This window comes from Macrotis lagotis, chromosome 3 (assembly GCF_037893015.1).
Source record: "Macrotis lagotis isolate mMagLag1 chromosome 3, bilby.v1.9.chrom.fasta, whole genome shotgun sequence".
Taxonomy (NCBI): Eukaryota; Metazoa; Chordata; class Mammalia; order Peramelemorphia; family Peramelidae; genus Macrotis; species Macrotis lagotis.
In genome coordinates this window covers 207,281,708-207,294,588 of record NC_133660.1, presented here as the reverse complement: position 1 = coordinate 207,294,588, position 12,881 = coordinate 207,281,708, and the positions used below count along the sequence as shown (strand labels likewise).

Genomic DNA, 12,881 nt, shown 5'->3' with positions numbered 1-12,881 from the left:
TCCAATTCTGAAATTCTGTAATGGCAGTAATGAGGTTGTATTTATGTACTGTTTGATCCATTTTAGCATGCAAGCTTTTCAGAAAGTTTTATATGGGAACCATTAGCCAATGTTATATAACACTCAACTAATTAAGAAAAATAGCAAAATGACTTTTCAGTGAAAATCCAAATAGATAATAAATAAGAAATGCTAGAGGGGGAAAATAATTGCTAAACTCAAGTTTAAACACAATATTACTAATGCACAGATGCTCGGTACAGTTTCGGTAAAACAAAAGAGCAGAAATAGTTTTTAGAATTAAGACCAGACTTTAATGCCAGATTTAATTCATCTTTCTATATTAAGATATAGAGGACAACAGTATTTCACAAGAACCCACCCAGTCTGTGAAGAACAATATGCTCCAACAACTTGTGTACTTATGAATAATATGTGGAAATACAAATTGCTTCCAACTTAGACAACAAAATTGTATCTATTACACATTACACATAAGTTCTTCATAGTTCCAACTAGGATGATCCTACTTTGGAGACCAAATTTCAATAAAAAATTAATTGGAGATCACTGGTAATTAAGGGACTGATCCCAAGAAAATGTAAACCAATGTCTCGTTATATCATTAAATTTATTGGACAAGAAAAGACTAAGTGAAATTCAAGAAAATTCTATGATAAGCAAAAAAGGAAGGAGAGGCAAAAGCATGTTCAAATAATTTAATAAAAACATAAAGATAATATTTGACTACAGATCATTTGTGATCCGGATTAAACTGCTTTAATAGGTACACAATACTATACAGTAACTGGTCACATTTCTAAGTATCTAAACTGGCAGCAATTTGCCCAAAAATACATGAAATATCACTCTTCAGAGTAAATATGGTAAACTCAAAAATTTGGGATTAAGTGTGGCGGAAAAAAAGGTTTTACAATTAAATAATATAGAACTTCACTGTTATATTACATGCTTTTGAAGACTATTCATTATGTCATAAACATCTAAAAACATTTAAGATTCTCAAGTACTTATGACAAACTTTGAAATAAAAGCACATATTGTGTGAAAGCTATACAAACAAGATAGATATACAAGTACTAATATGTAACTACTTTCAACATCATTTTATTGTATGTAATGAAAATATCTGCCCACAAACTTATTTGATCAAAATAGAATTCTTAAGAAGAACTAAATTTTTCATAAAAGTATAATTTCCACTATCATACACTGAGTTGCTTCACTATTTTACTGTACCTGTGCTCCATAGATATATTTATCCAACATCTTGCCGCCTATTGTTTGCCCTCCTATATCCCAAACTTGTAGAGTAACATTAAGGTTTCCTGAAACAAAAAAAAACATAAAATTGAGTAAAAATAAAATGTCACAAAGCATTTGAATTGACAAAATTCAAACAGAATAAATAATATGTTCAATAAACTCTAAGGTCAATTTCCCTCAGTCTACTTAAGTCAGATACTTGAAGTTCTGGGGTAAAGTGTCATAAAAATCATAGCAGGGATCTGTGCACTTATATCTTTGCCCCAATTCAATGAAGGTGAATCCTCTCAAAATAATGGGAGGAAGATCAAGGAAATTTTAATACTTTAAGAAATTCTTCATATCACATTTCATGCCTACTGAAAAATGTAAAATCAGAAATGGGACAAAATCAGATTTATATGTGTATGTATATGCCTACAAAAATTCAGAAAAAAAGAACCAAAACTAAAGCAAAAATCCCAAAAAGAAAAACTGAACAATACAATAAGTTATGTTTTCTGTGACATGAAAAGTCACTTAAATAGAAACCAAAAATGGAAACTTTGCAGTGGCTAATTTCTTAATCTTTAATAACATCAAGCAAACCAGTAAAATACCTCAATCCTTCTATTACAAATTGCCAAAAAGTATTAGTTTCTAATTAGTTTCTACACAAATTAACTATATTGTTTTCTGAATTCTGAGGTTACTGAATATTAATACATTAAAAAAATATAAGATGGAAGTTTCTAGAGTAACACTAGGATATATGATCTCTGAATGTGAATATCATAAGGTTTTAGGTAACAGACTGACATGAAAGTCAGAAGTTCATGTGTTCAGAGAATATTTAATCAATAAAACAATTACTCAATACCATTCAAAAAAATTACTACAACAAAATCCATTACTGTAAGTTTTTTCTTTTCATCATCAAATCAAAACATCACTAGAAAGCAGTCTCTAAAAGGCATATATAATACTATTATTAGTCATATATGTGCTCTATGCACATGTCTCACTATTAGGGTCAACCATAAAAAACATTTTTGTGCTCTGAAAAACAATATTTAAAGGACATAGGAATTGATGAGAAATTTGAGCACATAAAGCTGCAAACAACAAATTTACAGGAAAACAATTCTCTTTACTATATATTAAGTTATTCTGGAAATTATATCACATAATAAAACTGAGCAAAGCATCTACAAAAAGTTTGTCCATTCCAAATCATAAATTCAAAATGACCCCCAATAACAAACATTTGAGACCTATATGAAAATCAAGAGTGAAAGTGCACTAAATATATAAATTATCCATTTTAAAAGGATATTATAAAATTCCATGATATATGAATTATCAGGAAAATAATGTAAAACAAGTTAGAAGATATAAAATTGTGATTTAAATTTACCACAGAAATTTCAGACAACTCATACTAATGCAGAAATAAGAAAAAATCATAATATTTGAGTCTCAAGCAAAGTTTAGCCTTAAGTATGAGTGCTGTGGGTTTATATTACAATCTTTCCATTATTTAGACATAGTCAAGTCTGTTCTCTGGCCAATGAGCAGAGGATTTACTTGAGGAACTTCCATTAGCATTAATAAGAGCTACTGAAGTTTATCACCCTTCATCACTCCCACAAACAGATACATTCAACATACATTCAAACATAAAGAGCAGTAACTGAATACTATTAAGATTCTACTCCTGAATCTATGATTAAGTAAATCTAAATCAAGATTGAAGTCTGTCTAAGCCACGGAATAAAGTGTGTGTCATTGCCTCATCTATAAAATGATCCCTTAAAAAAATTCAAAAATCTTTTCACTTTTTGAAACTGAAACGTGTTACCCCATACAGATGAGGTGAATATTGTTATCAAACAATAGCGGCCATCTCAATGTTCTCAGAAACTTGCTAGATAAAAAGATAATGCTCTCAATTATTTGTTACATAGTTGGGAATAATTTGTATAATTTTACAAGGGAAAACAGTATTTTATTAACAAATAATTTTAAAGGTGTTTTTATATAAAGTTTTAACAAATAATCAATGTCACATTTGGGAAAAATGAAGAAATACCTGCAAAAAATACCTATTCTCTTATTCCCAAACCCTAAAATATTGGTTATGATTTTTTTATTATCATAACTGAAACTACATATGTATAATATCTGAATAAATTTGGTTGTGAATTTAATATTACCATCTTCATTTATATATTTCTTCTATATAAAAATCATATCAAAACTTTTGAAATATTTTATAAATATTTAAGTGGTATCTTATATTAATTCAATATGAATAGCTATTGATAAGCAGACTGATAATCAACAGATATCCTGTAACTGTAAAAGATAAACATTCAACTTCACAGATCATGCCATATTCTTAAATCATTTGCTGATTTCAAAAAGAACTAAAAACAGATGCTTAATAAAACAGGAAGGGAACGATTACTCTGAGGTCAAAATCAAATTTAAAAGATGAGGTTTGAGTGAATATTGATTTCCATTCTCGAGGTAACATACATACAAAGTCCTCTATCAACTTATCATTTTCCAAACTATAAAAATAAAAATGAATATTAGTTCAATAATGCAAAGAAAAACTAAAGTGGCTTTGTTCTTGAATTCCTAGTCACTTAATCTGAAATTGCCTGTCAATAAAGAATTTTAGTGAAATTGTCAATAATTAGATTTAAGGTAAAAAATATTAATTTCATTCTTTTTTATAAGCAATTATATGTACAGTTTTGGAGAAAAGGGAAAATGAGTGACAAAAGACAAGCAAGCAAAGGGATAAAAACAGTGACTGTCAAAGGTGCCTTGGTTAACCTTATTAAAGTGCTACAAAGTCAAGATGGAACTGAAAATACAAGTCTTCCCACTTCTTGTACTGAAGATTTAAAAATCCTTTTCACAGTAGAACCCTGTTTACTGGACTGTACCCACAACCTTCCTGAACGTATTTTGACTATGGCTCTCAAGCAGTTCTATCAGCTGAAGCTCTGAGGAACAGATAGACTATTTTAAGAAGCCAGATCTGCACAGTGGCTGCATCCAGACTACACAGCCACCAGGTCATGAAGTAAACTCAAATAGATCAGCATTTGCAAAGTAACTGACTCGAAAAAGTTACATGAAGAGGAGCTGTAGCTGCTGGACAGTGGGGAGGCAGAAGCTGCACCAGAATTCCAACAAAGTCTATCTGCTGTAATCAGAATTACAATTTTCATTATGTGTCATACAATGTTTTTAGCAAAATAATAAAAACATGAATTTCACAATATTTTACTTTGATGCTGATAAGGAAAATAAAATTAGAGCTTATCATTTCAATCATGTCTCTAAATTTCTTAATACATTTTATTTCAATTGCACAAATTAAAATAGATTGAAAGCTATTTTTTTTCCTGCTGAAATTTGCATCCATTAACTGTGAGCATGAAACTGACCGGTTTTGAAAAAAAAAAACAACACAAGCCCCCCCCTTTGGAACTTAGCCCATCAAAACAAAAACTTAATCAGGAAAATTAAAATATGTATTCACTAAAAGTACACATTTCCTAAGGTTGACTCTTAAGTACTTTCCAATATTACACAAAGACACAAAAAGCATACTATAAGTCTACAAATGTAAAAATAATAAAAGGTTATTTTATGAAGTAGTCAAAGCAAAAAAAAATTGCTTCTATCAAAAAATGCCTCTTATAGTTTGTAGCAGAACAGATATGACATTTTCAATTTTATATTATATACATATATATACAGATACACACACACACACACACACACACACACACACACACATGCAAACATATAGAAAAACCAGGATAAAAATGTAAAAGTCTTTTGACAGAGGTAGCTGATGATTGTTCTTTTGAGCTCTTAGATTTTAAAAGAAAAATGTTTAAGGCATTAGTAATAAAATGACAAAGAAGGATAGGATCTTTAAAAAATTCTCCAATCCAAAGGGAATAGTAAATAACTAAATCCTTTACATACAGAAGCTCTAAATACAACAACTGGCATAGAGGAAAAAAAACCTTTGTAAAAATTCTATTTTACAACAAGCCTACTGCATGATTTGTGTATGCATTCCACTAGTGGCTGCTGTTTAGTATTATGCATAATGTACTTATTATGTATGGTCCATGAGGTTGGAAACAATAAAAACAAAATTAAAGTGGCATTTTCACATTTTTTTTAAAAAATATGTACAATATATTCAAACAATTCTTAGAAATCCCTTACAGTATAAGAATGAAGTAAGAGTAAAGCTGAAAGAACAAAGTTCCCTTTTTTTGTGTGTAGTATCCCAATGACAGTCTATTTTTCCTTGGAAAAATGTTGATAAATCCTATTGGAAGAATAATAGTTAAAAAATGCATAGAATACCACCAATTAACCAGTATTTTGATATCAAATGCATGAAGTTTTTAAACAGAGAAAAACCTGACATACTTCAAATTATCCTGACTTTTAAATGCCATTACTATATCAATTCTATCATGTCTATAGCAAATATGCTGTTAAATGTGCAAGTTTTACTTAAATCTTCCCATAGCATTAATATATTAAGGGATTAGAGTTTATTATGATCACCAAAATAAAGTTTTAATGGGATACTTTCAAATGCACACCTGAACCATCACAACTAAACAAATAGTCCATTTTAAATCTCCAATTGTTCAGAAACAAACTTAAAGCAGAAACCACTCTGTTATTATTTCTTTGCATTTTCCACATGGTGTGCTTAACTGGCATCTAAATAGTTTCTTTGCATCGTGAACTGAAACATCTTGAATGCTCAAACTGTATTTTTATGAGTGCCTAGGGACCCTAAATTTTAGTGGTCTATTAAATGCCAGCAATTTCATGCTGCCTTGCATAAAACAGCATTCACATATTAGAGCACAGTGGTTCCATAGCTACATTATACTTCCCCTTCAACATCCCCCAACCAAAAATACAAGTACAGACTACCTAATAAAAAATATTTTTAAAGAAATCATCTTTCTCAATGTTTTCACATGCAAATTTGTATTTCTGAACTATTTAAGTATTTATTAAAATAATATAGGAGTGATACGATCTTCTGAAAATGCCTTATAACAAACTTATCCCATAACAGACAAAATGATCACTATGTTATAGAAACAGAAAACTAGCTCATAAACATGCTCAAGGTGCTTGTCTTCAAGATAAAAGTATGCCTCCCCAAGTAGGCAATCTAGTTATATTTTCATTTTTTGTGCAGAAACAATATAACCATTTTATACATTTTTAATTTATGTCCCTCCTTGCAAGAGCTACTGTCTCTATCACTCTTAATAATGAGACTATAGATTCCCTTACCTGGCAATGTTATTCTTTTCAAAAAGAAGTCCAGTCCTACAGTTTGTTTGTACTGTTTCCCAAAAGCTTCCTGAGCAAACCTCGTGGCTAAGGAGGTCTATGAAGAAATAAAATGTAAATGCACAAAAAATCAAAAATCAGTTTATATCTTTTCCAAATCCTAAACATAGGTGCAGTACAAAATGTCACTAAACAATCTAGGCAATTATGCCTCTATGAAGTCAAGGAGCAATTTGAAGTAACCCCAATGACTGGCAGGGTGAGGGCCAGCTTAAATACTTACCTGGTAAATTTCATTTGCCAGCATTAGTGGGAACAACACTACTGAGCCTCTTAAATCTCTAAAAGTCCCCTGATAATAACCAATTTCTCTTTGCAGGAAAATAGGATTCTAGACATTTAATTAAGGGAGGAAACAAGGATATGATTAGAGATATAAATCTCATTTAACCTAAGTATTAGCTAAAAAAAAAAGCAATTGCCATGTAAAATTCTCAAAATCATTTCTAACAGCACCAAGAATTCAACTGGCCTCTTTGGCTATAAGTAAGATAGCACAGCAACTAATTAGGTAGGAAAATCTTTATGTGGAAATTCTCTGAATATCTAATTTTTTCTTGATTTTTAAAGAAAAAAATATTTTATTTGATCTTCCTTGTGATGGAAACATGAACAAAATTTAAAATAACTTTAATTTTAAATGGCTTTGAATTTCTTTAAAACTGCTGTACAAAAATAGGCTGAATGGGGGGAGTTTTTAAAAAGCTGTTAAACTCAGAAAATGTATTTATCCTTAGTTTAAAACAAAGTATTGGACAACAAATATATTTTTTACCATTTCAATGATTCTAACATTCAAAGCTGTAAATTAAAAAGAATAGCTAACATTTATATAGCGCTTGCTATGTTCCAAGCATTGTGCTAAACAGTTTATGAGAAATGTGTGACAAGACTATTGACAACTATACTTATTCAGGTAAAATCATAATATACTGCCTTAAAGACTGTGGATATAATTCTAAAATAAACCCAGGAAGAATTCATCATCAACCTTCTAATGTCAATTGCAATAATTGGATTTTTTTTAATTAATCAAGTAAATGGGGAGTGATAAGGGGGGGGGGGGAGCAACAGAAGCAATGCTTCACTAAGTCCCTTTTCCATACAAGGCATTTCCCCAGAATAGTGTGAAAATAGTTAGCTCTTAGATTGGAGAAAACTAAAATATCCAAGATAGAACTTATTACAGATAACTACAATGTAAGTACAACCTTGGTGAAGAAAACTTAGCCAAATTTGAGGACTGAAAGTTACATTTAAACAAGAGCACCTTAAATTCCACTTGACAAATAACAATATTTTGAGCATAAGAGATTATTCTCAAATTTAAAACTGTTAGAACTGTAAATATTTAAGCAATCAGTAATTATTTTTAAAAGAACCTCTGCCTCCAGCATCAAAAATACACTAAAAATAAAATATTTTTGCTTACTTGAATCATAAAATGGTAACATCAAAATTGAAGTGTTAATACAGAAAAAAGAATCATGCTAAATATCCTTTGCACACATCTCTTGTTTTATCTATCCCTTAACTATATCATTAAACTATCTAATTAACCAAAAAGCAGTAAAATAACTCAGTGAAAAATAACTCAATCATTACCTCAACCTATATAATATATAACATATATATATGTTTACATATAAATTCTCAAAGCCCAATTTATAAATTTAACTAAAATGCCTTTAAAAATCAAAGAAAAAAACTCAACATTGATTTTACATTAGAAAAATTTCATTTACAGTTCAAAGTCCCCAAAATTCACTATAACTATTTATTAAGACTTACAGCACCCCTGTCAGGTCAAAAAATATAAAATATTGAAAAATGTACAATAAGGCCATTTCTTCCTATAAAGGACATAACAATTCAATCACTACTCTCTACTCTTCATACATTTGCGATTAACAGTAACCAGTACTTTAGACTGAGACTAAGTATTAACTGACAAAAAGATAAACTTTGAGGATGACATGGAATATTAGTATTTGTTATTTGTTAGTTAGCATTAACTGACAAAAAGATGAGCTTTGAGGATGACATGGAATATTAGTATTTGTTATTAGTATAGATATTTGGCATATCATTTCCTGCTATCTTGCTTTAGAAGACAAGTCAATTGTGTAAAAGGGAGGCAAATTCCCAATAAAAGATTTCTAGGAATATGTCTATCCTTCACAATTCCAGGCCACTATGAATGTGATTCATAGCCCATAGCTTCCTAACAGTGAACATGGTATAAACATTTCTCTCAAACAATTTGGACTGATAATAGAAACATTTTTAATGTGGGGTAAATCTTATAATAATTAAAAGATTATATTCCAATTATCTAGGGGGTACTTATGTACAACAAGGCAATTTAATTTTAAGAAATGTTAAATATAAGTTTAAACTCAAAACAGGATGGTACATAATTACAATACTCCTAAATTCAAGACTGTAAGGTTACATTTCTTAAAGTGGTAGCTCCACCTCCTAATTATATTTCTAAATTCTCTTGATTTCTAAATAGCAGCCTTACTACAGTTCTTCAATGCCAGTACAGATGTTTGGCTATTGCTAATAAAAGTGGAAGGCTGATAACTAATAATCTTTTTCTCCAGAATTATTTGTATTCTGTTTCATCTAAGGTAACAAAAATCAATGGAAGAAATACAGTATGGTACAATTGAGTTAAACAAATTACATGGGGCCTAGATTGGGCTCAAATTTTAGTCAAATATTTAACTACCTGCTATTTTCATAGCACTGTGTTACGCACTGAATGGCAAAGATGGAATAAAAAGAGTTCTTACCTTAAGGAGTTTAGGATATGACTAGAAAGACTGGGATATAGAAGAGCAATTCAGGAAGTTGTAGGAATATACAAGAAAAAAAGGAGTAGGTCACTCCACTTCTCAGGCTCAGTTTCCTTATTTGTAAAATGAATGTTGAACCTGATGGTCTATGTTCAAGAGAATCAAACATTCTACAATTCTATTATGTAAAAATTCTAAGTCAGAGAAGCAGAAATAAGTACTAGCCAGTATTATTAGCAGACCCTCCTCTTAGAAACCAGAACTCCAAATACTATTAGAAAATTGAAATAATTGGTAACTGAAGAAGAAAAATGAAGAAATGACAAGGCCATCCAAGAGATAAGATTTAATTGAGGTCAATAAGGGAATAATTCTGTTTACCTAGAAATATGCTCTGTGGCATAACAGCGGAAGAAATGGCCTTCCAAATCATCTTCCTAATAACTTGCTCATAAGCAGGGCTGCATTAATCTCCATACCTCAGTGTGAAAATCAGTGGCCTAGCGGGTTGGTAAAGCAGTCTAGGAACTAGGAGACTTTATAAGGTTTTGTATAAATGGAGATGGAGGAGGAGGAGGAAAATGAAACCTCCTAGCACAGGATACAAGATTTCCTCAATATTCAAACTCTACAATTAATACAAAATTACTTTTTTTTTCTTGAAAAAGGATACTATCAGTAAGGGAGGATGGGAAGGATCATGAAACATTTGCAAAAAGGATTTAGGAGTATTAAGGACTTAAAATGCTTGGAACATTCTGAGGGGCTAACACTCCAGTGGCGCCTGGGGAAAAGCAGGGGGCTGAGTCAGTCAGAGCCCCAGGTCTTCTAACTACCCTGGGTATGTCTTGGGGCCTCGGTTTCCATGACTGTAAAACTAGTCTGTTACCTAGGTATTCGCTCGTTCACAGGCATCAATAGAAAAGAGTTATTAGAAGGATGAAAACAGGGGGAGGGGGAAGAGGAGGGAGGAGATGGGGAAAAGGAGAAGGTTGGACAGGAAGATGGGGGGTTGGGGATGAAGATGGAAAGGAGGGAGAGAACTGAGGGATGAGGTAGGGATCTGAGATAGGAAATGAGGATGGGGAAAGAGGGAAAGAGGAGGGGAATGTGGAGGGAGGATGGGAGGAGGAAAGGGGAAGAGGAAGGCAGGGAAGAGAGAGGAGAATGAGGAAGAAGGCGGGGAGGAGAGAGGTGAATGAGGAAGAAGGCTGGCAGGAGACAGGAGAATGGGGGAGAGGAAGGCGGGGAGGAGACAGGAGAATGGGGAAGAGGAAGGCGGGAGGAGAATGGGTAAGAGGAAGGTGGGAAGGAGAGAGGAGAATGGGGAAGAGGAAGGAGGGGAGGAGAGAGAATGGGGAAGAGGAAGGCGGGAGGAGAATGGGGAAGAGGAAGGTGGGAAGGAGAGAGAATGGGGAAGAGGAAGGCGGGGAGGAGAGAGAGGAGAATGGGGAAGAGGAAGGTGGGGAGGAGAGAGGAGAATGGGGAAGAGGAAGGCAGGGAGGAAAGAGAATGGGGAAGAGGAAGGTGGGAAGGAGAGAGGAGAATGGGGAAGAGGAAGGTGGGAAGGAGAGAGGAGAATGGGGAAGAGGAAGGTGGGAAGGAGAGAGGAGAATGGGGAAGAGGAAGGTGGGAAGGAGAGAGGAGAATGGGGAAGAGGAAGGTGGGAAGGAGAAAGGAGAATGAGGAAGAGGAAGGCGGGGAGGAGAGAGGAGAATGGGGAAGAGGAAGGCAGGGAGGAGAGAGGAGAATGGGGAAGAGGAAGGCAGGGAGGAGAGAGAATGGGGAAGAGGAAGGTGGGAAGGAGAGAGAATGGGGAAGAGGAAGGCAGGGAGGAGAGAGAATGGGGAAGAGGAAGGCGGGGAGGAGAGAGAGGAAAATGGGGAAGAGGGAGGTGGGGAGGAGAGAGAATGGGGAAGAGGAAGGCGGGGAGGAAAGAGAATGGGGAAGAGGAAGTCGGGGAAGAGGAAGGTGGGAAGGAGAAAGGAGAATGAGGAAGAGGAAGGTGGGGAAGAGGAAGGTGGGGAGGAGAGAGGAGAATGGGGAAGAGGAAGGCGGGGAGGAAAGAGAATGGGGAAGAGGAAGGCGGGGAAGAGAAAGGTGGGGAGGAGAGAGGAGAATGGGTAAGAGGAAGGCGGGGAGGAAAGAGAATGGGGAAGAGGAAGGCGGGGAAGAGGAAGGTGGGGAGGAGAAAGGAGAGTGGGGAAGAGGAAGGTGGGGAAGAGGAAGGTGGGGAGGAGAGAGGAGAATGAGGAAGAGGAAGGTGGGAAGGAGAGAGGACAATGGGGAAGAGGAAGGCAGGGAAGAGAGAGAATGGGGAAGAGGAAGGAGGGGAAGAGGAAGGTGGGAAGGAGAGAGGAGAATGGGGAAGAGGAAGGTGGGGAGGAAAGAGAATGGGGAAGAGGAAGGTGGGAAGGAGAGTGAATGGGGAAGAGGAAGGCTGGGAGGGGGGAGGAGGCTGGGAAGTGAGAAGTGAGTCTGGGGAGGGGAAGGCAGCAGCGCAGGGTCGGGGCTGGCAGCAGCGCAGGGTCGGGCTGCGGGCGGGCGAGGGGCACCGGCACCAGCCGCGGGGCCCTTCCCGCCCTCCGGGGGGCTTCCTGACCCAAAGCTGGCCCGGACCCGGAGCCGAGCGTCCCGGGAGGGGCGCGGAGCGGAGGAGGGCCGGGCCGGGCCGGGCCGGCGCACTGACCTTTCCGGAGGTGCCGTCGCCCAGCAAGACGACTTTGAGCTGCCGGTCCTGACATTCTTCTTCCGAGTCGGACATGGTGCCCCGGGGGGCGGGTCTGCCCCGGGCCGGGGAGCGAGCTGGGGGGGCTGCCGGGGGAGGAGGAGCCCCCCCCGGGGCTTAGCGGCTGCCGGCGGGATCCGGGCGGAATCACTCGCCGGGCGCCATGTTGGGCCCCCCCCCGCATGCCCCGACGCCCGCCCCCTCCCCTCCCCCAGCGGCTCGGGCCGCTGTCAGCGGACGGGCGGAACCATCTGCGGCCCAGCACGGGGGGGGACGTGCGAGCGCGGAAGCGGACGGCGGCGACGCCGCCGGCTGGGGCAAGGCACGGAGAGTGGCGCCGCGCCGCGCGGGCCGGGCCGCGGAAGCGGTGGCCGCGGGGGGGAGGGGAGGGAGCGCGGCTCCGCCGACCTGGGACGCAGGCCGTGCTCCCCCCCGATCCTGGAGCGTCTCAAACCGTGATGGTTCGGCCAGTTGGCGGGTGACGACTAGGACGCCGAGGCCGCGCGCCCGTCGCTAAGGAACAGGAAGGTGAAAGGGCACGCGAAGGGGCGGAGCCTGTCTGTCCGGCCGCCGAGCGGCGGGGCGGGGCCGGGCGGTTGCTAGGCAACGGACTCCAAAGAAGTCCCTGGAGGAGAAAGAAGGGAAAGGGAAGC

General features: G+C 37.1%; 1 protein-coding gene across 1 annotated transcript in view; it reads right to left on the bottom strand.

The window, feature by feature from the left end:
* RAB28 (RAB28, member RAS oncogene family) overlaps positions 1–12,445 on the bottom strand; it is a 136,949-nt gene extending 124,504 nt beyond the window's left edge. The window contains exons 1-3 of the mRNA XM_074229779.1: positions 12,190–12,445; positions 6,637–6,733; positions 1,261–1,349 (exon numbers count right to left, since the gene is read on the bottom strand). Coding sequence (XP_074085880.1) covers positions 1,261–1,349; positions 6,637–6,733; positions 12,190–12,264 — 261 coding nt within the window. The 5' untranslated portion in view covers positions 12,265–12,445. The remainder of the gene's footprint in view (positions 1–1,260; positions 1,350–6,636; positions 6,734–12,189) is intronic.
* Between the last annotated feature and the right edge of the window lie 436 nt (positions 12,446–12,881).